The sequence below is a fragment of the Charadrius vociferus genome, unplaced genomic scaffold (genome assembly GCF_000708025.1).
Source record: "Charadrius vociferus isolate BGI_N301 unplaced genomic scaffold, ASM70802v2 scaffold610, whole genome shotgun sequence".
Classification (NCBI taxonomy): domain Eukaryota; kingdom Metazoa; phylum Chordata; class Aves; order Charadriiformes; family Charadriidae; genus Charadrius; species Charadrius vociferus.
In genome coordinates, this window is record NW_009646437.1 from 247,876 (window position 1) to 271,358 (window position 23,483).

Here is a 23,483-nt window from a genome sequence, read left to right on the forward strand (position 1 = left end):
CTTGCTATTTGCTCCAAGTTTAGAGTGCTTTTTCCAACCTGCACATGGCCTTGAGAGAGCAAGTACAATTGTAAAACCCTGTCAGCTAATTCTAGTATGGCTTTTCCTGACTGGCTCCTATCTGATGAGAAATGTTCTCTTCAAATTGTGTCTTTATGAAGCATTTTAAATGCTTAAACAAGGAAACATTAGCTGATGGCAAGCGCTGTGGTGCACCACTGACTTTTACCTGTTTTTGATTGCTCTGAAGTTGTCGGTGAGCTTTGGCTGATGGCTGACTGTTTTTGTCTTAGATTGTGAGCTGGGAAAGGTAGTACTTGTGTGCCTCTCAGCTGCTTACTGTCCTCACTGTTGGTCCTTTCTGAGCTATTATCTCAGGAGTGGTGCGGGAGGTAATGTGTACAATTTTTAAAAATATCTGCAAGCTGAGGAGTGAGGCTGATTAACAGTGTCTCATGAGGGCACAGGAGGCAGTTTCAAACTGAGATAAGAACTGATTTTTGCCTTCCTAAGATCCAACCCAACCTAATTTTATTCTTTTTTTTATTATTCTTTTTTTTTTTTTTAAGAGAAGGCGTGACAAGCTTGAAGTAAACTAAGTGTTTTTCAAAGCTCAGTGGTAGGTCAGTTGGAAGTTGTGCCTGCAAGTGTTTTCTCTTGTACGTTTCCTCTTGTCTTGCCTTTTCAACAGAAGTCAGGAACAAGATGTGGGATGAATTAATGAGAGTTTCCAGTTATATTATTGGGTTTTGAGAGCACCTACTGCTGCTGAGGGATGATGGTTAACAGCTGGAAGCAGTCCTTTTGTAGGGGATGTCACTGTTAACCTGTGGAATAGTAATGACCCAGTTCTGTCCTTGCTTCCTAGGACATTGAAATGATCTGAATTAAACGGGATAGCAGGGTAGGGGGCATGATTATTTCCTTCTCTACCAGCTGCCTCTTCACATTTCCTTGAAAATAAGGCTGCTCTATATCCATGAGGGAGTGTAGTTTACAGCAAGTAAGCTTTTTGTGCTTTGGGTGCCATCTTCATTTGAAGACCCCAGGAGGTCATTGTGGGAAATATGGTTGAGGTGAATTCTTCTCCTACCACCTCCACACCAGTCAAACTAGCATTTGACTTTTTTCTTTATTTCTATATTAGAACATCATTTTAGACTTGGAAAAGATGGAAAGATGTTGAGTATGTCAAAACCAGTTCACGTTAACTATTCCTGGGGTTCAGATAGCTGAGTTCCCATGCTATTGGCATCCCATTCACACTTAAATCACTCGTCCTCCTGTCTTAACATGTTTTTTTGTTGTCCCCCCAATGTTATAGGGAATGTTGATCTCTCAGCTGGGGTGTCAGGACACTCTAGTGGGTGATGGACAAATTAGTAACAGGAGGCAGAAGTACTTGGACTGCAGAGTTTGCCTGGCATATCCCCTCTTCTGGGAGCAAAGAACATCCTTCTGGAAAGATTGAAGATCATTTTCTCCAATGCTTGCGTGTAATACTGAGCTAATGTTTCTCTGTAATCAGCGTAAGATCTGCTATGGAACTTTTTTGTCCTTCATAGGTATTTTTGTTTGCTTCTTGCAGCAGCTGGAGTGACTGCTGGTAGCTGTATTTATAGTACTAAATATCATCCTTGATTTTTTTTTTTTTATTTTATTTTCTTCCCAGGGTTGGAATTGGTAAAACAGATTTTTCTGTAGTTCTTTGTTCCATGGTTGTTTTGTAGCCTGATGGGTCATCGCTTCCACCCACACAGTTCTTGATTATTTTTTTTTCTTTATTTCCATTCTCTCGTCCTTACATCATTTGACTTTTCTAAGCTGTTTCTGTCTCCCTTAATCATGTTCCTGGTTTGTAAGTTTATTATTTTAATGATATAATAAGATCCTTTTGCAATAAAGAAAATTTGAGAAGCTTGTAGAAGTCCAGATCTAATGTGATTGTAGCAATTTTGCAAAGACACTAAAGCTAGCCTCTTGAGGTTTCTTATTCCAGTATATACAGGACTGTCAACTACAGGATACAGATTGCCACGTGAGTAACAATTCAGCGTGGCTTTCTTCTGGTGAGCATTTAATGCTCAGAAAGCTAGGGGAAATCCATGCACAACTGTCTGCAGCTTGCAGCGTGTTCTGTGTGGTGCCTGCCGTGTTTGACGTGACTGAAACCAGGGCACAGGCTGCTCCAGGACAGGGTCTTGCCCACCCCTGTGCTTGGCAGGCTGAGCAGAGTGATAACAGCCCATTCAGTCTCCTGTTTGTTTTGTTGTGTCAGTTGCTGAGCAAGAGGATTCTTCCTGAAGAAAACTGATTCCAGATGATCTCTTGATGGGCTTAGTTTGAAGTGTAACTGGTGCTGGAGATGCCTGGAAAATGTCTGAAGAGGTACTCTGCTGGTATAAAACCAAGTGGTATTTTCCAGGGCTGAAATAACCTGTCTGCATAAAGTACAAAATGCAGGAGTGTGACTTTCTAGAGGTGCTTGGGGATGTTATTTTCCAAGGTGCTGAACTGTGGCTGTTCACTGATGCTGAACATTGTCCCAAAATTATTAATCTTGGAGGAAATACTCATCTGGTGGACAAGGAAAATGAAGGCTGTCAGGAGTGACTTGTGCAAGGTCAGTAGCCTAGTGGCCTAGAGAAGAATGCTTTTCTACAGCCGTGCAAGTTCTTTGGAGGGATGACCTGTTTGTGGTAACAGGTGAATGGCTGGCAGCTAAGCCCCATGCAGCTGCCCGCTTGTTTCCTCCCACAGCAGGACAGAGTAGGAAGAGCAAAAGCGAGAAAACTTGGGAGTTGAGATAAAGACAGTTTAATAGGTGAAGCAAAGCTCCACACGCAAGGAAAGCAGCAAGAAGAATTCATTTACTACTCTCTATCAGCAGGCAGGTGTCCAGCCGCTTGCTGGGAAGCAGGGCCTCAGCACCTGTACCGGTTTCTTGGGAAGACAAACACCGTAACACCAGACATCCTCCTCCCCCCATCCTCCTTTCTTCAAGGTTGTATTACTAAGCAAGATGTTATACGGTATGCATATCCCTTTGATCGATTTGGGTCAGCTGTCCTGGCCGTGTCTCCCCGCTCCCATCTTGCCCACCCCCAGCCTAGTCATTGCAGGGGCAGAATCGGAAAAAGCCTTGATCCTGTGTAAACACTGTCCGGCAACAGTTAAAACATTGGTGTGTTATCAACACTTATTCACAAATCCAGTACATGGCATGATACAGGCTGCTATGAAGAAAATTAACTCGTATCTCAGCCAGACCCAGTACGCAGTGTTGTTTGTGTTCAAATAATATGTGCCTAGACCACAGCCTTTCAGATGGGTGGGTGCATAAAAGAGGCCTGGAAAACAAATCTGGTGGCATTTTGGGAAATAAATCTTGTGGCTGTGAACCCTCCTGTCTAGTACTTGCCTTCTGAACCCTAGAGTGTTAGTCTGGTCTGTGAGACGAGGAAGGGTTTTTGTTGTGTGAGCTGTGTGGGCTCCAAATGTCACAGTGAGTGAAATTCAAGTTAATAAAAAAGAAGGTAGTATGTTCCTGAAGCTCAGGGTCAGGATGATCCCTAGTACTGCTGTTAGTGGATGGAGCTATAGGCATGAGGAATTTAAGCCACTATTTAATTCCCTAATTTCATAGTTCTTCTGGTAATAGCTTGGTAAGAATAAAGGAGTAAAAGGAAGCAACTGAGACTTCTGAGAAGTGGCAGCTTTTTCGAAGCCCTGAATGTTTGGGGAAAAGACCAAATTTTGGCATTACCTCTTTGAGAAATGCCACTTGGAATTGTTACCTGTTTCTTAGTGATAGAAGGTTACATATACAGATGACTTCATTTTTTGCAGGCTTGACTGCTAAGAAGCAGCGAACGCCCAAGGTGCCCTTGACCCTGCACAGTCCCAAAAGTATTATCTACCCTCCTGGTACCACATTTAGAGCAGGGCCGTGTATGCCCTGAGATGTTTCCAGGTAGTTACTGAAGACCTGAAGTAGGAATGTTGCATTGCATTTTCGTGTAATGCCCTGAGCTAAATATCCTGCTGTGCACTGTGATTATAGTTTGAAGATGCTTGAAGCCTTTGTTTAAAATTCATATCTTTAAACTTTAGCAGTTGTTTAACAGTAAACTTATTTCTGCCTGGCTTCAGTTTACTTGCAACAACTGTTGCCTGGTGATTGGAGTTAATTTTCTAGCAATTTGGACAGAGTGGTGCAGTAAGCAAATTCTAAGAGCACAACCCAAAATATTTTGGTGCTTTTAAATCTAAGTATTATGATAGTTAAAATCATGGCATCCTGTGAAAGTTGTATTTTTGCTGAGCGTAGATTTCTGTCTTATGCCATATGTTCCTAAACATTCATGTACAATGGAGAATGAAAGGTGGTCTGACAGTTAAATGACATGGGAGCAGCCCTGGAGGTAGTCCTTGCAAAGGCCTTGCAATGTCACTGGTGCCTTCACCTTATGCTGGATTCTTTGGCCCAGTGCACGTAGTCTGCAAGATTGCAGATGGAGCCGTTTCTGAAGCAGACATACTGTGCAAGTTTAAAATTTTATTGGTAGAGGTGGGGTTGTAATTACCTGGTGGGAGAGAGGAAAAACTCAATGCAAGATGAGGTTCAACTTGTTTGTGCCCAGGCTTCCTCGCTTGAGACTACAAAATGCCTGCATGTGTTTCCTCCTGCACACACGTGCAAAATGCCATGTGCTGGTCAGCTGTACTTGTTGTCCCCTGCTTGCTTTACCTGGGAAGCTGTCCCGTTGTGCCTCAAGAAGGGCTTGGGGGGTGCTTGGAAAACATGTGCACACAGTACTGCTAGCAGTGTAGGAGTAAGGCATGCCGAGATGCACCATCGCTGAGGAGATGGGAAGGAGCACCAGCTGTTCTGGTTACCCATGTCATTTATTATCCAGGAAAATAAATACTCTGAAACCGGGAAGGTAGTGAGACCTTTGGTAGTACGGTTTATTTCACGATTAGATCTATGTCTCATTTAATCTTCGGTGGCTTTGGTCAGGTTAGTGGAAGCAGATAACGCTCCTTTTGTAGTTGTAGCTTAATCTGTGGCCATGAGATAACACCCTAGAATTCCCTGCTTGCAAGGCTGATAGTGCATGTGGAGTGCTGGTGTTTGGTCTCGTGGTCTTACTGTTGCTGTGTGGGGTTACTCCCCAGCACAGCTCCTTGGAATTGCAGGTTACAACACTGCTTGCATAAGGTGGGCCGCAGGAAAAACACGTTTCTGTTCATTATAGTCAACGAGTACGTGGAAGTCAGGCAGCTAATAAGACAGTGGGGTCACAGAGCCTTGAACTCTACCGACAGTGGCTTCATCTAAACATAGTTTTGCTTCACCCTACTGTCATGACATGGTGGGGGGTGAGGAGGATTCTGTTGTTTCCTGAGAATTGTATTTTGAAAACCATATTAGTGAGATTTATTTTTTTTCTTCCCTTCTTCTACACTCCATGATTTGAGTCTACAGCTGGACCACAGCCAGAGCACAGAGCTCTGAGTAGCACTTGTTGACATGCGTTATAAAAGCCAGATGTCCCAGACTGGCCTAGCCTATGATACCTGGCTGGCACGCTGGGCAGAAGTACAGGAGAAAACTGTTCAGTGTCAAACTTGAAGATGACTCCGTTGCAAAAGCCAGGATGTTCTAATCGACTGTTTTGCCGCTGTGCATTTGACTGTGTGGCTTAAGGTTAATTACAAAAAAATGCCTCTGTATGTGGCTCAGAAGGTGTTTTCTGACTTGGGTCTTTTTCTTCTTATTTTAAAGGACTAGCTGTTGGTCTTGGCATTGGGGCATTGGCAGAAGTTGCAAAGAAGAGCCTTAGACCTGAGGAACGCAATGGTAAGCTCTTTATATATCCTCATTCTTCTTTTTTTTTTTTTCTTCCCCAGACACAGTTTACCTCCATTTGCAAGATTTCATTCTTTTGAAAGCTGAGACAGTGAAGCAGTCAGAATAACAGGGGGATATGGGTAGTACTTTTACTTCTAACATAATCCTTGTCTACCTCCAGACTTTTCTCCCATTTAAGTACACCACAGCCTCACTATGTAGACAGAGTTCAGAAGTAAATGTGAGAGAATGAGTTTATGCCAGCACAATTCATAGAGCTTACTTTTCCACAGCCACCTCTGAGTTTGAATACTGTCCCTGTGCTCCTCCGTGGATTGTCTTGGCCTAACATATTTTTTTTTTTTAAACTCTTCAGTGAAACCATGTAGTACTACCAGTACAGAAACTAGATGAGCCCATACGTCTGAAAATTGTTAGTGGTTGCAGTGTGTTTGAAATTCATGGATGTTCTGCCTTGGAGGAAGTTGGAGGATGGCTGTTCTCTTGAGAGACAAAACACTTTATGTACATGTTAAATGGCAATTATCTACTTCCAGTACCTATATTTTGCCACCTTCTAAAGTAGTCTCATAATAGGTCAAAACGCTGTGCTGTGCAAATCAACCTGATCCTGTTTTCTTCATGGCTTGGCCATGCATGGTGGCTTTCTTTTAAGCTTATGTGCTGGTAAAATATAGTGGTACTGAATGGTTGTGAATGGGTGAATGGTTTAGGGCATAGAAAGTACATGATGTTCTTTTCTAGAAAACATGAGAACTTTAAGGCTTATGATTCCATTCACTTGTTTCTTATCCAGGAAAAGCTTTGGTGGGATACTGCAGAATGTAAAGTTCTTTGTTACAGTTATTGCAGGCTGTTTGGTCTTCAGCTGGTCTCTCTGGCTTGGCTAGCATGTCTGTGCATTTCGATTATTTCCAGTGACTGGAAGGAACTGATGAAAGGGTTAAGGACTTACAGCTAGAAGTAAAAATGAAATCGGATTGTTCCTGGTTTGGAAGCTTTGCTTTGAGATAATGACAACTGCTGTGTCCTTGTAGTTTTACTCTGTGGCCAGTAGTATTCTAGTACAAGGCCAATTTGTGTCTTCCTCCTGGTCGTCTTTGGGGGTGGGGGAAGGATGGAGACTGAGATAGTGTGAACCTTATTCCAGGAGGTACTGGAGTGGCTGAAAACTGAAGAAATTTGGAGGGAGGAGAAGCCTAAAAAAAACCAAGCAACCAACAATAAAACACCAAACCCTGACCCAAAAACTCCAAAGCAAAAACCCAACACCCTAGCAGATCATAGAATCATAGAATGGTTTAGGTTGAAAGGGACCTTAAAGACCATCTAGTTCCACCCACCCTGCCATAGGCAGGGACACCTCCCACTAGACCAGGTTGCTCAAAGCCCTATCTAACCTACTTCCTAACATGTCCAGGGATGGGGCATCCACAACTTCCCTGGGCAACCTGTGCCAGTGCCTCACCACTCTCATAGAGAAAAATTTCTTCCTAATATCTAATTAAAATATACCCTCTTCCAGTTTAAAGCCATTTACACTCGACCTATCATTAAATGCCCTTGTAAAAAGTCTGTCTCCAGCTTTCCTGTAAGTCCCCTTCAGATACTGGCAGGCTGCAATAAGATCTCCCCGGAGTCTTCTCTTCTCCAGGCTGAACAACCCCAACTCTCTCAGCCTGTCCTCAGAGGAGAGGTGCTCCAGCCCGCTGATCATCTTCATGGTTCTCCTCTGGACCCACTCCAGTAGGTCCACGTCCTTATGTTGGGGGCCCAGAGCTGCACACAGTACTCCAGGGAGGGTCTCACCAGAGCAGAGTATAGAGGCAGAATCCTTTCCCTCACCCTGCTGGCTGCACTTCTTTTGATGCAGCCCAGGATACAGTTGGCTTTCTGGGCTGTGAGTGCACATTGCCGGCTCATGTTGAGCTTCTCATCCACTTACACCCCCAAGTCCTTCTTGGCAGGGCTGCTCTCAATCCATTCTCCACGCAGCCTGTATTTGTGCATGGGATTGCCCCAGCCCATGCACAGGATCTTAAATGCTATACATTCCTTGTGGGGAGGGGACAGGGGTAAGGCATGGGTTGTGTGCCACCCGGGACACTTAATACTTGCATCTTTGTATTCCCTGGACAACTAGGCAATGCAGAGCAGCCCAGCAGAGAAAAAGGATCCTTGGCAAAGACTTGTTGTTTCTCTACGTGACCTGAGGTGTTTGAAGCTGGGAGGGTTTCCTTGTTTTGATTTAAAAGTGTGCGTTCAGGCAAACACGGCCCATCCTGTAGAGAATCCTTGAAGGCTTTTGCTTTCAGCGCTTGTGATGCTTGACAGGTTGTTCATACCTGTTGGAAGCTGATGACTTACTTTGCTTTAAATGGAGAAATTGCACAACTGTTGATATTTCTCTGCTTGCCAGATTATTTTTTTAATTGGGCACACCCTAAAGTGAAAACATGAGCTTGTAGAGCTTTGAGATTTGAGAGAATAACATGAGCTTTGTTTCTCTTCCTTACAGCATGAGAAAGGATTTTAATTTTATTTTTTCCTTTAGAGGGCAACAGACACTTTTTCCTTGTAATAAAGCAATTGCACCTTTAGGCTTTTTTCTTCTTGCTAGGGAAAGTGTTATTTTCTCCTGTAACTATAACTTGGTGCCAGAAGCCTGCTCTACAGTCTGAATCATGTAATTTTCTTGAACAAATATTAATTAAAGAATAAGGCAATGAGAACTGCCGCCTTTGATGCTAGGCAAGGGAGTTAAAAAATAACTTTCCTTTTATTTTTAGCTGCCTTGCTTTCATTCTTGCTTTCTCTCTTGCCATCATGTCTGCTTAGATAAGAGCTTGGAGCAGTGAAGGAGAAGGGTAGTGGGACTGAGAATGAGCCAAGAGCAGCAAGTATGGAAGTGAGGCAGAAGTAGAAGACTCTTTCAGCCCTCATTGTTGGAGCTTCTCAGGCCACGGACACAGGAGAGTCTCCAGGTGACTCAACTACAGCCTCTAGCTAGTGTCCTAGAAATTGTTTTCCACGGACTTTTACAGCGATGGGTAAGGCTGCGTGGATGAGAACTCTCCTCCATGGGCTCTGCTCCTGCAGAAATGCATGGCAGAGGATACGTACACAATTTTGAGTCCAAGATCCCACTTTATTACTGTTCTTCTGACAGTACCAGCCTTAGCTGTTCTTGGGGGAAATCTCTTGACATAGGTACCTCTATTTCTTTAAAAATACCTCTGCACCCCTTTCATGATTTCAGCTTGATGCATTTGTGTCTAAGTTTTCTGGCTGCCAGCACCATAAGTGTAGGTTAAGACCTGTCTCTGAGAATGACGTATTATCCTGTTCTCTGGAAGCTCATAGAGGATGTCTTTTTCTCTCCCCACTGCTGCAATATTAATAGTAACTTCTTGGCACTTCAAACTTAAACAAGTGGAATGTGTATATGCCCAAAGGCATGCCAAAGAATTTCATGCTCTCACTGGCATCCAGGAGTGACAAGAGCGAGCCTTCTCTTGGTTACCCTCCTCTTGTCCAGTCAGTACGAATGGAAGGGTCTTCACACCTCTAAAATGGAGTTTGAAACACCGGTCCTTTAGTCATAGAACTGCAAGCCAGAAACTCCTGAGCTATAAGTGATCCTAGTAGCATGGCTTCTACTTGCTGTTATCAAATAGAAGCACCACAAATGTCTATTACTCTCCTACATGTTTTCTAGCAATTGTGCTAGCACTGATCTGTCTTTTCCTGCTCAATTTCCCCATCCTTGTTTAGTAGCCACAGGGCCCTTCTCTCTCTCTGCCTTGGATTGTCTCCGTTTCCATAAACAATTCACTACTTAAGGGATTTTAGATCGTAGAACAAAAAAGGCCAGTGCAAGAGTTTGTGAATTTCTCCCTTCTCCACCTAAGCCTGATGTCCTGGACATAGATTCTTTTCACTGCCAAATTCCCGTGAGTAGGTGCAGGGCTTATTTTTTAAGGGCTTGAGGGCCTAATGCTGCCCTCCTGAAGTTCTTTAGCTTTGGTTCATCTTATTATTTTTTTTTTTTTTAAAAAAGAGGATGGTTATACTTGATTGGGAGTGGGAATTTTCTTGGTAGGCTGATGTAGCCAATTAAAAATAACCTCCTTGGTCACTGGTGACCTCGATGGCAGTCTCAGTATTTGAAGTGCGTATCTGAAGCGCAAGGCTGACATGGGGTGGGAATAGGAGGGTAGAATAAATTTCCAGGAATAAAAAGGAAAGAGGGCCCAGATAAATAGCTGCCATTACTAGTAAAGAGACTCTGGGTTCAAGGTCAACTTCGTAACTTATTAATGACCTGTACTGGGCCGTTCTACTAGGCACTCTGCAAATGCCAGGCTGGGCAGAGCCCCGAAGGGCTGGCAGCTGGCCTAGGTTTGAATGTAAAGTTGTTTTCTTATGAAAAGAAATAATGCAATCTCTTTAACTTTTCAGTCTTAAGCGCTTAGGCTATGTTCTTAACTCTTCCTTGCCCCAAAGTTTGTGTGGCTGATGGTCCTAAAAAAACTACACATAAAGTCCAGTGGCTAGTTCTCCATTTGACAGTAGCAAAGGAGGTGGAAAAGCAGTGCTACGGCTCTGAGATGCACACAGATTTTGAAGGGTTCACACCGATTCTGTATTTGGAAAGGAAGATGTGGGTCAAGCATTCCCGAGGGCATCTGCCTGCTACCTCTGCTGGGGAAGAGCTGACAGTCTCCAGGCACCGTGGCTGCAGGAGTGTTCACTTCTGAAGTTTCCTTGTTGCCACAGCTTGTTTAGATGTGACTTCTATTTGCCTTTTTTTTCTTTCTCTCTGATTAAGTAGGTAAAAACACCCAACTTTGTGCTCTTCAGATGGGGAGGAAATAATTTGTAGCATCAAGGTACCTGCAGTCTTTGGGGAAAAAATTAACTTTACTGAAAATTGGCATTTTTTTTTTTTATGAACTTATGCTGGGTTTTATCCCCACTTCCCTTCCACCTAGCCTTGGAAGCCTATGTCTGTTTTCTCTCTTTTTTTTCTCTTCACTCGCCATTTACATAATCTCACTTTTGACTCTTGCTTTCAGGTCACCTTCTTGTTCATGCCCACTTTTAGCAAAGTACATAAACAAGCAACAGTCGATCACGTGTTCTTGGGCTGCCTGGTGATCAGGTAGTCCCCCTGTGGGCTTGACTTCCATGAGAAGCACACCAGGAGAAGAGGGTGGGCAGTGCCTGTGTTTGACTCACTCTTTGATAAGCCTTCTAAAATTGTCAGGGTTCATTGGCTTCTGGAGGTGACTTTAATCATTAACTAACTCCTTTATCCTGCTGCAGACTCAAAGGAGGATGTTTTTGTGTGCAGGTGGCGAGGAGGAAGGTGAAGTGTTGACTTGGTACTTTCCCTAGCTCCTGTGTATCTGATGGAGCTCATACAAGGGATTACTTGCCTCATCATTGCTAAGGACACAGTTTTCCTGTTGGGATTGTTGAGAGCCAGAGCTCTGTTAGCTGGCTCCAAGCACTCTATGCTCCAGAGCCAGCTTTTCACACGGGCAAAGCCAGATCCTTCCGCCCTGGGCAGCTCTACCTATTCTGTCTCTCAGATGCCTTATGTCCAGGATCCAGAGCAAAACGTGCTCTGAAGGTTGCTGTGTATGATGCAAATGGCGACTTCTGGGGCCCTCCTGCTTCTCTGCATCTTGCTCTCAAGAGCAGAATAGTTGTTCTGTGTACTCGCTCCTGGTGTTTTTATTCCGTTCTCCTTTCCGTGTACGTTCTTTACTTAGGACAGGGGTTTGTACAGATAGATGTCCCACATGTAGCGCCATCTTGCTGCTCTCCCACAAAACAGGTAAAGGAAAGACGGGGGCTGGAGGACAGGGTTTGGCACCTCTGTGACTACCAGTGGTATTGCCTCTCTAGGGAAAGTTTTCTAAGCAAGCCAGCAGCTTGCAGGGGCTGAAGGGTGTCTGTCAGATCAGTAACACGCTTAACACCTCAAAATGCTACCAAGTTGTGTGACAACCAGAGTTTAGACAGCAGCTACTTCAGTCTGAATTGCTTCTTTTTCCTGTCCCCCGGCCAGTCTGAGCTCCCTCAGCATCCCTTCCTGAGAGCTAGCTGGAGATGGAGAGGCTCTCTTGCTGCTGTAGTCCCTATGACACACCAGTAATTTCTATCTGCCTGACATCTTCACAGCTGCTGTGCCTTTTAGGCCCTGCTTGTTGTATATGGGGGCTTTAGCTGTTCTGTCCTTAGTCCCCTTTGCTCTGAAGCATTGAGGAAAAAATAAATGATCTAGCTCCAAGATCAGCATACCAGCTGTGGGCCCTGCAGCCTGGCTGTAAGACCTGACCTTCCTCCTGCTTGGCTCTCCAGCAGTGGGAGCTGGTCTGCAGCCCCAAGAGAAGTGGTTGGCTGGTGCCTCCCTGCCCTCTCTGTCCCTGCTCTACTGGGAATTGCCCTGGAGAAGGAGTTTTGTGTTGCTTCTCCCAAAGGGACCACAAAATGGAATCAGGGTCGTCTTCCCCCTCCTTTAGAGAAAACAAAGAAAAAAAAAAAAAAAATCTTCTAAAATTAGCTAAATGCATGGGGCGGCCCGACCTAGTGGCAATCATTGATGACTCATTATTATCGTGACTCAATACATTATTCATTATAAAAAAACCTTGTTGCATGCTTGGAACTGTGGCACTAGCGTGTAGATGGCTGCAATGACCACGCAGTGAGCCAGCTGGATGTCAGGCTTTACCCGTTCTTGGGGAGAGGAACACATGTGTTTGAGTAGGTATATTTTGGACCTTGTTCTGTGCAAGCTGATGCTTGCATGACTGCTGATGGAAGTAAGGACAGAAGGGTTTGGCCTCCTCCCTGCATGGCCTCTACATGCAGTCAGAACAAGTAACTAGCTACATTGAGATGTTCTTCTGTCTAAAGGCAGCATCTTTCTCAGTAGCATGAACAGATGTGAAAGTTGCGTCTGGTCTCTACTGATGTCTAGCGCACACTGGATGTGCGATTGCACAGCAATATGTGCTTATGTATAAATCTGTGTTTTGGGCAAGAATTATTAGGTATGAGAAAGGAGGTTTGGTGCTGGTGTGAATCCCTGCTGCCACCCTAAGAAGTGCCAGTGTGTTGTCAGTCTATCTCAGTGTGCTGTCAAAGCTTTTGACAATTCCTTGCTGTGGTTCACCCCTACTGCTTTTCTGAGGCTATGGCTATGCTGCAGCCTACGGTGTGAGACTTGAGATACCTTTACGCAGTGTTTTAGGCTGAGCTAGCTGGCACAGCGAGTTCAGGCACCAACATCTGCTCAGGATCCCTGACAGCTTATATAGCCTCTATGGATGTCTGTGCTGCTGGGACATGCTGCTGTTGGCCCTCAAGACAGTAATGTCAAAGTCAGCACAAGACGCACGTGTCCAAGTGCAGTCTGTGCCCCTGGGTTGCAGTGAAGACACCAAGTGTAGTCCTAGTTTGATTTCTCCGGGGAAGGGCAAATCTGTTGAATGTGGACTAACAGAACGGATTGAGCTCACTGAGGTAAGGGTGCTCTTCATCCATACACTTTCTCTCCTCAGGAAAGAAAGCGGTGATGGATTCCAGCCCGTTCCTGTCAGAGGCCAATGCAGAAAGAATTGTGAGAACCTTGTGCAAGGTCCGGGGAGCAGCACTGAAGCTGGGACAGATGTTAAGCATTCAGGGTAAGTGGTGACATAGGTCCTCAGCTATTAGAATCATAGAATTGTCTAGGTTGGAAGAGACCCTTGGGATCATCGAGTCCAACCATCTACCCTACTCTACAGAGTTCTCCCCTACACCATATCCCCCAACACCACATCTAAATGTCTCTTAAACACATCCAGGGATGGTGACTCAACCACCTCCCTGGGCAGCCTATTCCAATGCCCGACCACTCCTTCTGTGAAAAATTCTTTCCTAATGTTCAGTCTAATATTCTCCTTAGCAGTGCTGCAAGGGTGGGCAATTGATTTCTTGTGATACGTGGTCAGACGTCTGGAATCAGTGTCAAGCGAATGTGGAGAGACTAGACAAGTGGCTTTCTCGTGTGAGGGCAGTGATGGAGATATGTTTGATTCAATTCAGTTTAATCCCAGTATGAAATAACTAGATGTGCGCACTATATAGCACCACTTTTCCAATGCCCCTATTGTCAGGCACACAAGTGAAATTGATTGAAAATTGATGAGAAGCAGAACTATATCACACTCTATACATAGATGTCCTGCTAGAAGGGAGGAGGACGATGACAAGAACATGATCCTGTTCTTTGTTCACCAGAAGTAGTCAAGGTTATATCCACAACCCTCTCCTATTACAGCATGTGTATGGTTTACATGCTTCGTTGGCACGGAAGCTTTGCTGGAAAGGCCAGTACAACTGATCATCTCATCAGGTATAATACACTTGTTTTCATCTTGGGGAGACTTCAAACTGGCGCTTACTTCATGGGGCTCTGAAGTCAGTGATCACAGGTGAAGATATGAGTGGCACCCGGGTCTGCACTCAGCTGTTAGGTTACTCCAGGAAGATAGCAGGTGTGCTGAATTCAAACCTTATCTGAACCTGTCCACTTCATCTTCCTGCCCATCTTGATAGGGAAGGAAAGAACCAGCCAAATATAGCTGTTACACTGGTCTGGAAATAGCCTTCAAGATGTCACTGAAACTGAGTCGGTGTCTGAGTGTTTGAAGTACTCGGCTTGCTTGGCTTGTGCTTCTACTTGAATTTTTGTAGGTGTTGACTGATGAGGCTGGATCTAGTATTGTATTAAATAACTTGGGCTAGCAATAAGCAAGACCAGCTCTCTGTTCCAGAGAGTCACAATTGTGGCATTTCATCGTTCTTCATTTGCTAATGACTTGTTTTAGGTGCGTGCCAGGCTGATGGCAACATTAGCAAAGCTAAGTGGGAGGCAGCAGCTGCTATGTCAAAGGCTGCAACCCATGTGCTGTTTTCTCACCCTCTAGAAACTGCCAGGTGCCAATGACTGGTGGTTCACAGTGCAGATCCAGGAGGAGCTCTTGTGCTCCTGGCTTTCTGCAGCTAGTGCCTCTGGTGTGTGGGGTGAGTGAGCCATGTCTGGGAGTTGGGTCTGAAGCTAACTTGGCTACCATAGGTGGGGATTTATTTAAAATTCTTAAGATGCTCTTGAGTTGCACCTGATGTGTGCCCAGAGCCTGGTTACAGCTGCCCCAGGCTTGGATGTGAGTGAAGAGGGAATAGCTGTGAAAGGCCAGCCCTGAGGAACAGAAATGTTCTGGATTTTTGACACTTGCCTGCTGTCTCCTAATGTTACTGAGGTCTGGCAGGAGAGTCAAACACTTGCTGATTGACTTCACTCGTGTGTCAAGAACTACAGGCCTTTAGCAACCTCACTGGTGTTGCCCAGCCCTCATTTGTCTCTTGTGACGAGTGTGTGTAGTGCTGCAATGCCTGACAAGAACACAGACCTCTGGTAACCTTGCTGGGGGACAGTTCATAGAATCATAGAATGGTTTTGGTTGGAAGGGACCTTAAAGATCATCTAGTTCCACCTGCCTGCCATGGGTAGGGACACCTTCCACTAGGTTCCTTTCAGGTTGCTCAAAGCCCCATCCAGCCTGGCCTTGAACACTTCTAGGGATGGGGCATCCACAGCTTCCCTGGGCAACCTGTGCCAGTGCCTCACCACCCTCACAGTGAAAAATGTCTTCCTAATGTCTAATCTGAATCTACCCTCTTCCAGTTTGAAGCCATTACCTGTTGTCCTGTCATTACATACCCTTGTAAAAAGTCTGTCTCCAGCTTTCCTGTAGGTTCCCTTCAGATACTGGCAGGCTGCAATAAGGTCTCCCCAGAGCCTTCTCTTCTCTAGGCTGAAATAGTTGTGGTGAAATAGGTTAGACAGTTCCAACAGCGCAGAATATCCAGTTCCTGGGCTGGCTCTTTGGACAGGAGGGCTTCACACAGTTCGTGCCACTTCATGGGCTTCTCTGTGGCTTGGTGAGTTTAAACTGGCTTCTTGCATTAACAAGAATGTGTGCTAATTGAGCATAGGGGCTCTGCGTTGCCTTGTCCAAGTGCAGCTGAGCACCTATGAGCTAAACTACCAAGAAGTTACAAAGTAGTGTCCTTAAAAACCCTGATGTCTGCTTCTGGTGGTCACTGTATTTGTTAGGGACCCACATCCCTGAAGGTCATGCACAGAAAAGATGCCAAGGGCCCAAAATCATCCTGTGTTCTGGTGTGAATGCTCTGGAAGATGTTGGAAAGGCAGCTGCGCTTGCCAGTTGAGAGTGCCCGGCCTTGACTCGTGCTTTGTGTTTTCTTCCAGTAAGGCATCATCAGTTTACCACAAAGACGTATAACCTTGTTCATCAGCATGTTGTAAGCCTCGTTTTGTCAGAGTTGCCTCTGCAGCATGACTGATTTTTAATGTTGCTGCTGAGTTTCTGTACAGTCAATCTGGACTTGCAGGTTTCTTGTTCATTAGCGCAACGCCAAATAGCCAAAGCAGTGGTGGTCAAGCAGCCCCAGTTTTCGGATGTCAGCAATAAGCAGAATAACAGAAGTTGATCCTCAATGCCTGTGGCAGACCCTGATACCTTGACACAAATGGCTGCTTGGGAGCAGGAGTCATTTTTAGTGAGGTCCATTCTCTCTCTGCACAGTCATCCTAGGAGGTGCAGGTTATCACGTTACAGCATGATGGCTAATACTTTCGCGTACCCTTGAGAACAGTTTTTTATAATGTTCAGAGGCTTGGCAGTGATACACCATCGATGACAGAGCAGAAGTTTCTTTCAGTGTTTGGAATGCACGCGCAAATGCAATGTCCAGCCTTCTTGCAGGGTTATAATGTCACAACGGGAGTTTTGCTTACTGTTCCTGTAAAACCTGTTAATCTCTGACTTGCAGTGACAGAATGGGAGCTCCTCTTAAAAATTCCTGTTGATTCCACAGTGCGGTTTTGTTAGTACTTTTAAATGCTGCTCCTGGCTTCAGTGGGAATTTCTAAACAACGCTGAATATTAATGTCATGTCTCTGCATTATGTATCTCTTTCTTGCCATCCCTTTCCACCCCTCTTCCCAGTAGCTGTTTGTTTCTTGTTTCCTGGGATAGACTTAACGGTTGTACGTGCATCTGTAAATGCAGAGGAATGATGGATTTCTATTTGAATGTCACAAGTGCACGTGCAGATCAAGTTCTCAAGATTAAAGCTGGGAGCCTGGAGTTTTTTCCACTGTTGGGAGAGCAGCAGATAAATCTAATTACTCCATAAGCCTTTATGAAATGAAAAGTTTGCCAGAACTGGTGTCTTTTCTCTGGGCTGTTGTAGAAGTCTTTGCTCAAAGGAGGGGACTAATCTTTCAGGATACCCCTACCCCTCCTCTTTCTTATGTGTGTAAGAATATTTGCTTCCTAAATCCTTCTGACTCTTAAAATAACTGACTTCTGGCTTAGCTGTGTTTTCGTCTGCCCACTTGTAGCTGCTTTGCATTTGGGTAGTTGTTTACAGTAGCAGATGCTGAATCTTGATTCCTCTAAGAGTTCAATACTTGTGTAAGTGGTGTTTTACCATTGCATGGCCTTCTAGAGAAGCTGCTGCCCCTTAGAACGAACTGGATTAAACTATGCTATGAACCTGGGAGTGCTGGGATGACTCTCCAGAGCGTTCCTTCTGTGACCTGTCTTTCCGTGACACGGTGACCTCTCCTAGACCTGTGAATGCTGTACTGCTCTCAGCAAGAAGATGGGGTGGTGGATGACAGAGGCTTGTGCAGAGCACTCTGTTCTTGGGTTTGTGCAACCTGCCATCACACCAAAAGCCTTTGTGCTGTGCAGAGCTGCCCCCTGCTCTCAGCAGTGCTGCTAGACAAAGCCAGGGAGCACTATGACAACTGATGCTTGATTCCAAAGTATAAAAAGTTTCTCCGTGTGCGTTCTAGTGTATTCATACTTAGTCTTTCCCTTGGCAATTGGGAGGGGGTGCACAGAAACTTTCTCCTGCTGGAGCAGGCACGTAGCTTAGGAGTTTGGGTAATACGTAGGGTTTTTGCAAGACTGAAAAGGAAGGAGTTGCTTTTCCCCCTTTATTTTGCTACTTGTGCACAGGACTTCTGTTTATCTTCTTTCTAAAGCTGTGATGCCTCAGGTGCTACTTCTGGGTATGGAGAGTTTCTGAACAAGAATTATTTCCAAAACATTCACTGAGGTGTGCTTGGGGGCAGGACAACCTGGCTTGTCTGAATGCAGATGCATATTTCTTTGTGTGCTGAAGAACTGGAGAATGCAGTGCCTGCACTGACTGCTGTGTCACTTTACCTTGGCAGATGATGCCTTCATCAACCCCCATCTCCAGAGAATTTTTGAGCGTGTACGTCAGAGTGCTGATTTCATGCCGATAAAGCAGATGACGGTGAGGAATATTCTTTCCTGCTTATCAGGGGAAGAGGGACAATAACAGAATAAATGTCACCTATGACATACTCCAGTAAGGGAGGTGGATGGGGTTTTTTAAGAGTATTCTTTCAATAAATATTGCATATTTTCAATTGTGGGTGACATCTTTATTCCTTATCTCAATTATGTGCTGCCTTTTCTCTCCAAAACATTGAAGCTCAGCTGTAGACAGAGGGGGAAAATGTGGGGTTTTTAATGTCCTGAGACTATGCTGATGGAACAGGATGTTGCATACAAATATGATTATAGGGTCTTGTTGAATTTAGCCTCCTCTTCTGTTTGTTCTCTCTTGTCTTTCTCATGGACGTTAATCCAGTGTCTAGAAGTGCCTACATCCCATTTTAGAAGCAGACTTACAAGCCTTAGTCTGATGGAAAATTAACAGCAACTTTGTCCTTACTTTTTTTGGTTAAATCTAACCCACCATTAAGAAGAGCCAGAATGAAGCAAACAGTTTGCTTTCCCTAATGCACGTGTTCTCTCTTTCTCTCTACTTCCCTCTGTAAATTAAGATGTGAAGGGTGATGCAAAAGGAATTGCCAGCAAACAATTCTGAAAGACACTGAGCAGAGACAGAACTTAAATATGGCGTTCTGGCAATGTAGCAAAAAAGCTGTTAAAGCAGGCTGTGATGTTTAATTGTCAATAATGCCTTAAAGAGAGTCATTCTTGTATGCCTGGATTGCTTCTGTTCAGCTTGGCAGCATGATGAAAGAGAAGAAATATCTAACTCCTTGCTCGTTTTCTGGAAGATAACAAGTGGCACCAAAAAGGGGACATTTGTTTGTGCAAGATCTATGTCCTTTAAGCCAGAGCAACAGAACCTCACATAGATCTGATCAGCATCTTTTTAGTGTTGGGGGAGCACTGCTGGCTGGACCACTCCTTGTGACGGCGTGCAATGACGAGGAAGGGAATACAATCTAAAAAGCAGGGTATAGCTACTCAGAACTACTATAGGCTGTGTCACTCACCTTAGAGGAATGTGATTTCCAATGGTGAAAATCTTAAACATTTATTTCCTATACCCTGATGCTTTCTTTTTATTTGTAGAAAACTCTGAACAACGACCTTGGCCCCAACTGGAGGGATAAACTGGAGTCCTTTGAAGAACGCCCCTTTGCTGCTGCTTCAATTGGTCAGGTTCACCTGGCACGCTTGAAAAACGGGAAAGAAGTTGCTATGAAAATCCAGGTGGGCTTTACAGACCAGCCTTGTCTCTTGTCTGTGCCCCATAGAAGGGCAGGGGTGCTGCATAAGTATGTTTACTGCTAGACAAAAAAGAAGCATTTTAATGCAAGTGAAAATTTGGCTCTAGGAATATCTTACCTAATGCAACCAGAAGGGAGGGATAGAAAAGGTTCTGCAGCTTGAGCCGGTCTCTGACTCCAGATGAGTGGTAGACTTCTCATAGGTGTACCACTGCAGCGTGGGATAATGGTGGTGAGGGACTGCTTGTACTTTTAGGCCTGTGTACAAGGGTCTTACCTGCTCCATAGGTCAGTCCCCTCTCTGGGCTGTGCATGTGGCCCTTTCTGGCCGCAGCCCAAAAGTTAAAGAAGTTTTAAGTGACAAGCAGGCACTGACTGTTGAGCAGTGGCAGTCTGAAAATGCAGGAGGGTATTCACCCACTCACACTAAAGCTGTCAGCAACTTCAAACAGGTATTTCTAACAGAATTGAGTTCTGGAGCTGAGACTCCTTGTACAACACTGTTTATAATCCAAAGGAGTGAGGTCCCTTGTTGACTGAGCAGGGTCCCGGGTGAAGCTGGTCATCTGGTTTGGTGTTTTTTGTAAAGTGGGGAGACTTTAGAAACAGTATGGATGGGTATTGGTGCCATCTCCTCAAGCCATTTGTGTCCAAAGTACTCCCTGAAGTCAGGCCAAGGTAAAAGCAATGGAAAGTTAACCCTGTAGCATCAGCACACATTCTATCCCACAGCAATATAGGCTGGTTCCCTTCTTGACCGACAAGGTGGGAAAGAACAGGAGGCACCTTTTCCTAGGATTGGGCTGGGGCCTCACTGCTTGCCCTACAGCTGTGGATTAAACGCTCCAGGACTGTCAGTGGCATGTCCTAGGGAAATGACTGCCTGCCATCTCTGAGATTTATGTGTCTGAGAACCTTTCATGTGTTGGGAGGGTCCCTGTCAGAGGACCCGAACAGACCATTCTGGTTGCAAGGAGCTGCACCTTAGCCTGTCTCTCTGTCCCCCATTTTAGACGCTGGGCTTTAAATAAGCTTTTAGAGGAGGGGTGTGTGGCTCGGATATGCCCTGGTTCATTGCCAGGTTGTAGGTGGCTCTGTTGTGGGGGTCAGTGGATGTTGAGGTAGAAGGTATTTTTATCTTACTCTCTACAATCGGGTTATCTAGTCTCAACACTGCCCTCTCCCATTCTGTCCTGCAGTACCCTGGAGTCGCCCAGAGCATCAACAGTGATGTTAACAACCTGATGACTGTCCTGAGCATGAGCAATATTCTCCCTGAAGGTAAAAAGACAAGAGGCCCTTGGCAGCCCCTGTGTTCCCGCTGGCACCCGTTGAGTTCTGCCAAACCTTTTCAAGCAGTGCGTTACATACTTCTCTCCATAGACCAGAGGGAGGAAACAGTGAAAAGTACTTAAGAATTGCTAAGTGTGCCCGGGAGCAGATCTCCTGCAGAAAGCAGGAGCGGTAGTGGATGTGGGCGTTGGGTGCAGGGCCAACTTGGGGAGCCATGCTCTCCTCCCCTCTCCTGCTGCAGAGCTGCCACTGCCTTTGCTGGGCATGTGCCTGCTCCAGTATCCACTCAGTGGTACGGGAAGTGCACCTGTGTTGGTTTTTCCTGGCCAGTAATGTGCACTTGTCTTTGTGCTATTTATAGTGATGGACCTATAGGGACTCTTGGAAAAATATAAAATGCTGGGGTATACTCACTTTTGATGGCTTTCTAGGCATGAAGTGTGGGCAGTGTTCAGGTTAGGTACTCTTGCTCTGTCCCTGTGACTTTCTGGTACATTTGGCAGAACTCCTTCTCCATGTTTCCTGTAGCCCTCCATGCCTGTCATCCTCTGCTCTTCCCAGTTTTTCCTCTGTTCTGCCCAGTCAGAATTGTGAAGAGGTGGAAAACTGTTAGACTTGGAGCTTGCTCAGTGTCTCAGCACAGGGATAAGTCCATTTTCCCACAGGGAATGCAGGACTTGCTACTCACTTTTCCAAATATCTGCCTGCTGCAGTTGTGAATCTTAGTGGGACTGTACAAATACTGCTTTAAAATCAGACTGGGTGCTGACAAAATCTGGGACTGTTCTCTGGTGGCTGGGCAGGGCCCTGCAGAGGCTGCTGCAGTCCCAGGCGTGTCTGGCCTAAGAAGCAGATTGGTTTTCCAGCTGCGAGACTGACAAGACTGGACTTGGCAACTCAGGCCCTGTCTACGTGCTGCTGCAGTTCACTTTCTTAGTCATGTTGACTGTTTCTGCCTGGCAGTACCTGCTCCCAGTTGTAGGCAGATCTGGTTTGGAGCCTTCTTTCTGCTTTTGGCCGGGGTAGTGTTTGGGTGCTTCTGCTCCTCGGTGTATGTCTCTACACAGTCACGTCAATACCAGGAACGGGTAGCTTGGGCTGTGGAGTGGGAGCTGGGGAGGATGGAGCCCTGCTGTACAAGAACTGTGTGGATGTACCTTGATTTAGGAGCAGCTGCGTAGCCTTGGCCTGGGATGACCTGCAGAACCTGTATGTAGCTGGAAATACACTTTGGCTCTTTGGGGCCTCTTGTACTCTTCAGGTTGGAGTTGGCTGGATAGCAGGTTGCTCCTCAGCTGCAGCTCTGGAAAGCTTAGCCTGAGGGGCTCCTTTTTTCACAGTCTACTCTCCTCTCTGTTGTTTGACTTTCAGGTTTGTTCCCTGAGCATTTGATTGAAGTCCTGAGCAGAGAGCTGGCCCTGGAGTGTGACTACCAGAGAGAAGCTGACTGCGCAAGGAAATTCCAGTATGTTCACACTATTGCCTCTTCAACCTCTCCCATCTGTGTGTGTGTGTGTGTGTGAAACACAGGAGAGGTTGCTTAACTTCAGGGACAGTGGGGAGATGAATGCCATGCCCTAGCACAGGGGAAGAAAGGGTGTGTGTTTGTGGCCTGAGCTGTCCCCTAGAATTACCACCTTGTCTCAGCCAGGCGTGTGTTCAGTTGGCTGAAACGTGATAGCATAGCCTCTCTCCTTCAGCATGAGCCTGTCTGTTTTGCCACATGCGAAGGTACCACAGTAACTACTGAGGCCAGGTTGCAGTGCTGTTCTGTGTAGTCTCATGTCAGCCTGTTGTAAGCTTCTCCCATCCTTTAGTCTAGGAGGTTTTTCAATACAGCTCTCATACAGCAATTAGCACCACCAGCACTGCCTGCTCCCTTGGCTTGCTGTAGCAGTGGGGTCCAGGTTGTTTTTACGTGACGGTTGGACCAGGGAGAGCTGCTGGAGGCTGGATGCCCCTCCTGTCCTCTGCACAACTGCCCCTGTGGCATCACTCCCCTTGGAAAAGGCCTGTTTCTTCCATGTGTGTAGTCTGGCCCTGAAGCAAAGTGGCATGAGCAGAGGAGCCCAGTGCCCCTTGATGTACCAGCCTGGTGCCCTCCTAATGGCACTGATCTGACAGGAGATGTGACCTCAGGAGCTGGTGGCAGCTGTAAGCTGGATGGTTTCTGGCGACTTGATCCCTACTGTAACTACTGAGGAAAACCAGTGCTGGCAGCCCCAGCCAGGGTGTGGGGAGAGGCAGTGTGAAGGGGCTGTGAGCTGTGCAGGGTGTTGTGGAGGGGCCTGGCTGCTTTCAGGGCTCCTAACCTCTTCCTCTCCTTTCTCTATCCCTTAGGGAGCTGCTGAAAGACCACCCCTTCTTTTACGTCCCAAGAGTAGTGGATGAGCTGTGCAGCAAGCACGTCCTGACCACAGAGCTGGTGTCCGGCTTCCCCTTGGATCAAGCTGTAGGGCTGAGCCAGGAGATTCGAAATGAGGTACCATGGGATGATCTTGCTTCTCCCCTCACTCAGAGCAGCATGCTTGGCCTGCCCGGTGACTGGTAGACCAGGGGATGCTTTGTGGAAAGGCAAACTTTGAGCAGCACAGTGCAGGGCTGGAGTTCAGAGAGGCTCCAGGCAGTCCCCAAAAT

General features: G+C 45.8%; 1 protein-coding gene across 1 annotated transcript in view; it reads left to right on the top strand.

The window, feature by feature from the left end:
• ADCK3 (aarF domain containing kinase 3) overlaps window positions 1-23,483 on the top strand; it is a 35,580-nt gene that overhangs the window by 6,596 nt on the left and 5,501 nt on the right. Inside the window, exons 4-10 of the mRNA XM_009881800.1 lie at window positions 5,792-5,866; window positions 13,456-13,578; window positions 18,213-18,298; window positions 19,396-19,536; window positions 20,753-20,834; window positions 22,218-22,311; window positions 23,187-23,328. Of these exons, the coding sequence (XP_009880102.1) occupies window positions 5,792-5,866; window positions 13,456-13,578; window positions 18,213-18,298; window positions 19,396-19,536; window positions 20,753-20,834; window positions 22,218-22,311; window positions 23,187-23,328 (743 nt within the window). The remainder of the gene's footprint in view (window positions 1-5,791; window positions 5,867-13,455; window positions 13,579-18,212; window positions 18,299-19,395; window positions 19,537-20,752; window positions 20,835-22,217; window positions 22,312-23,186; window positions 23,329-23,483) is intronic.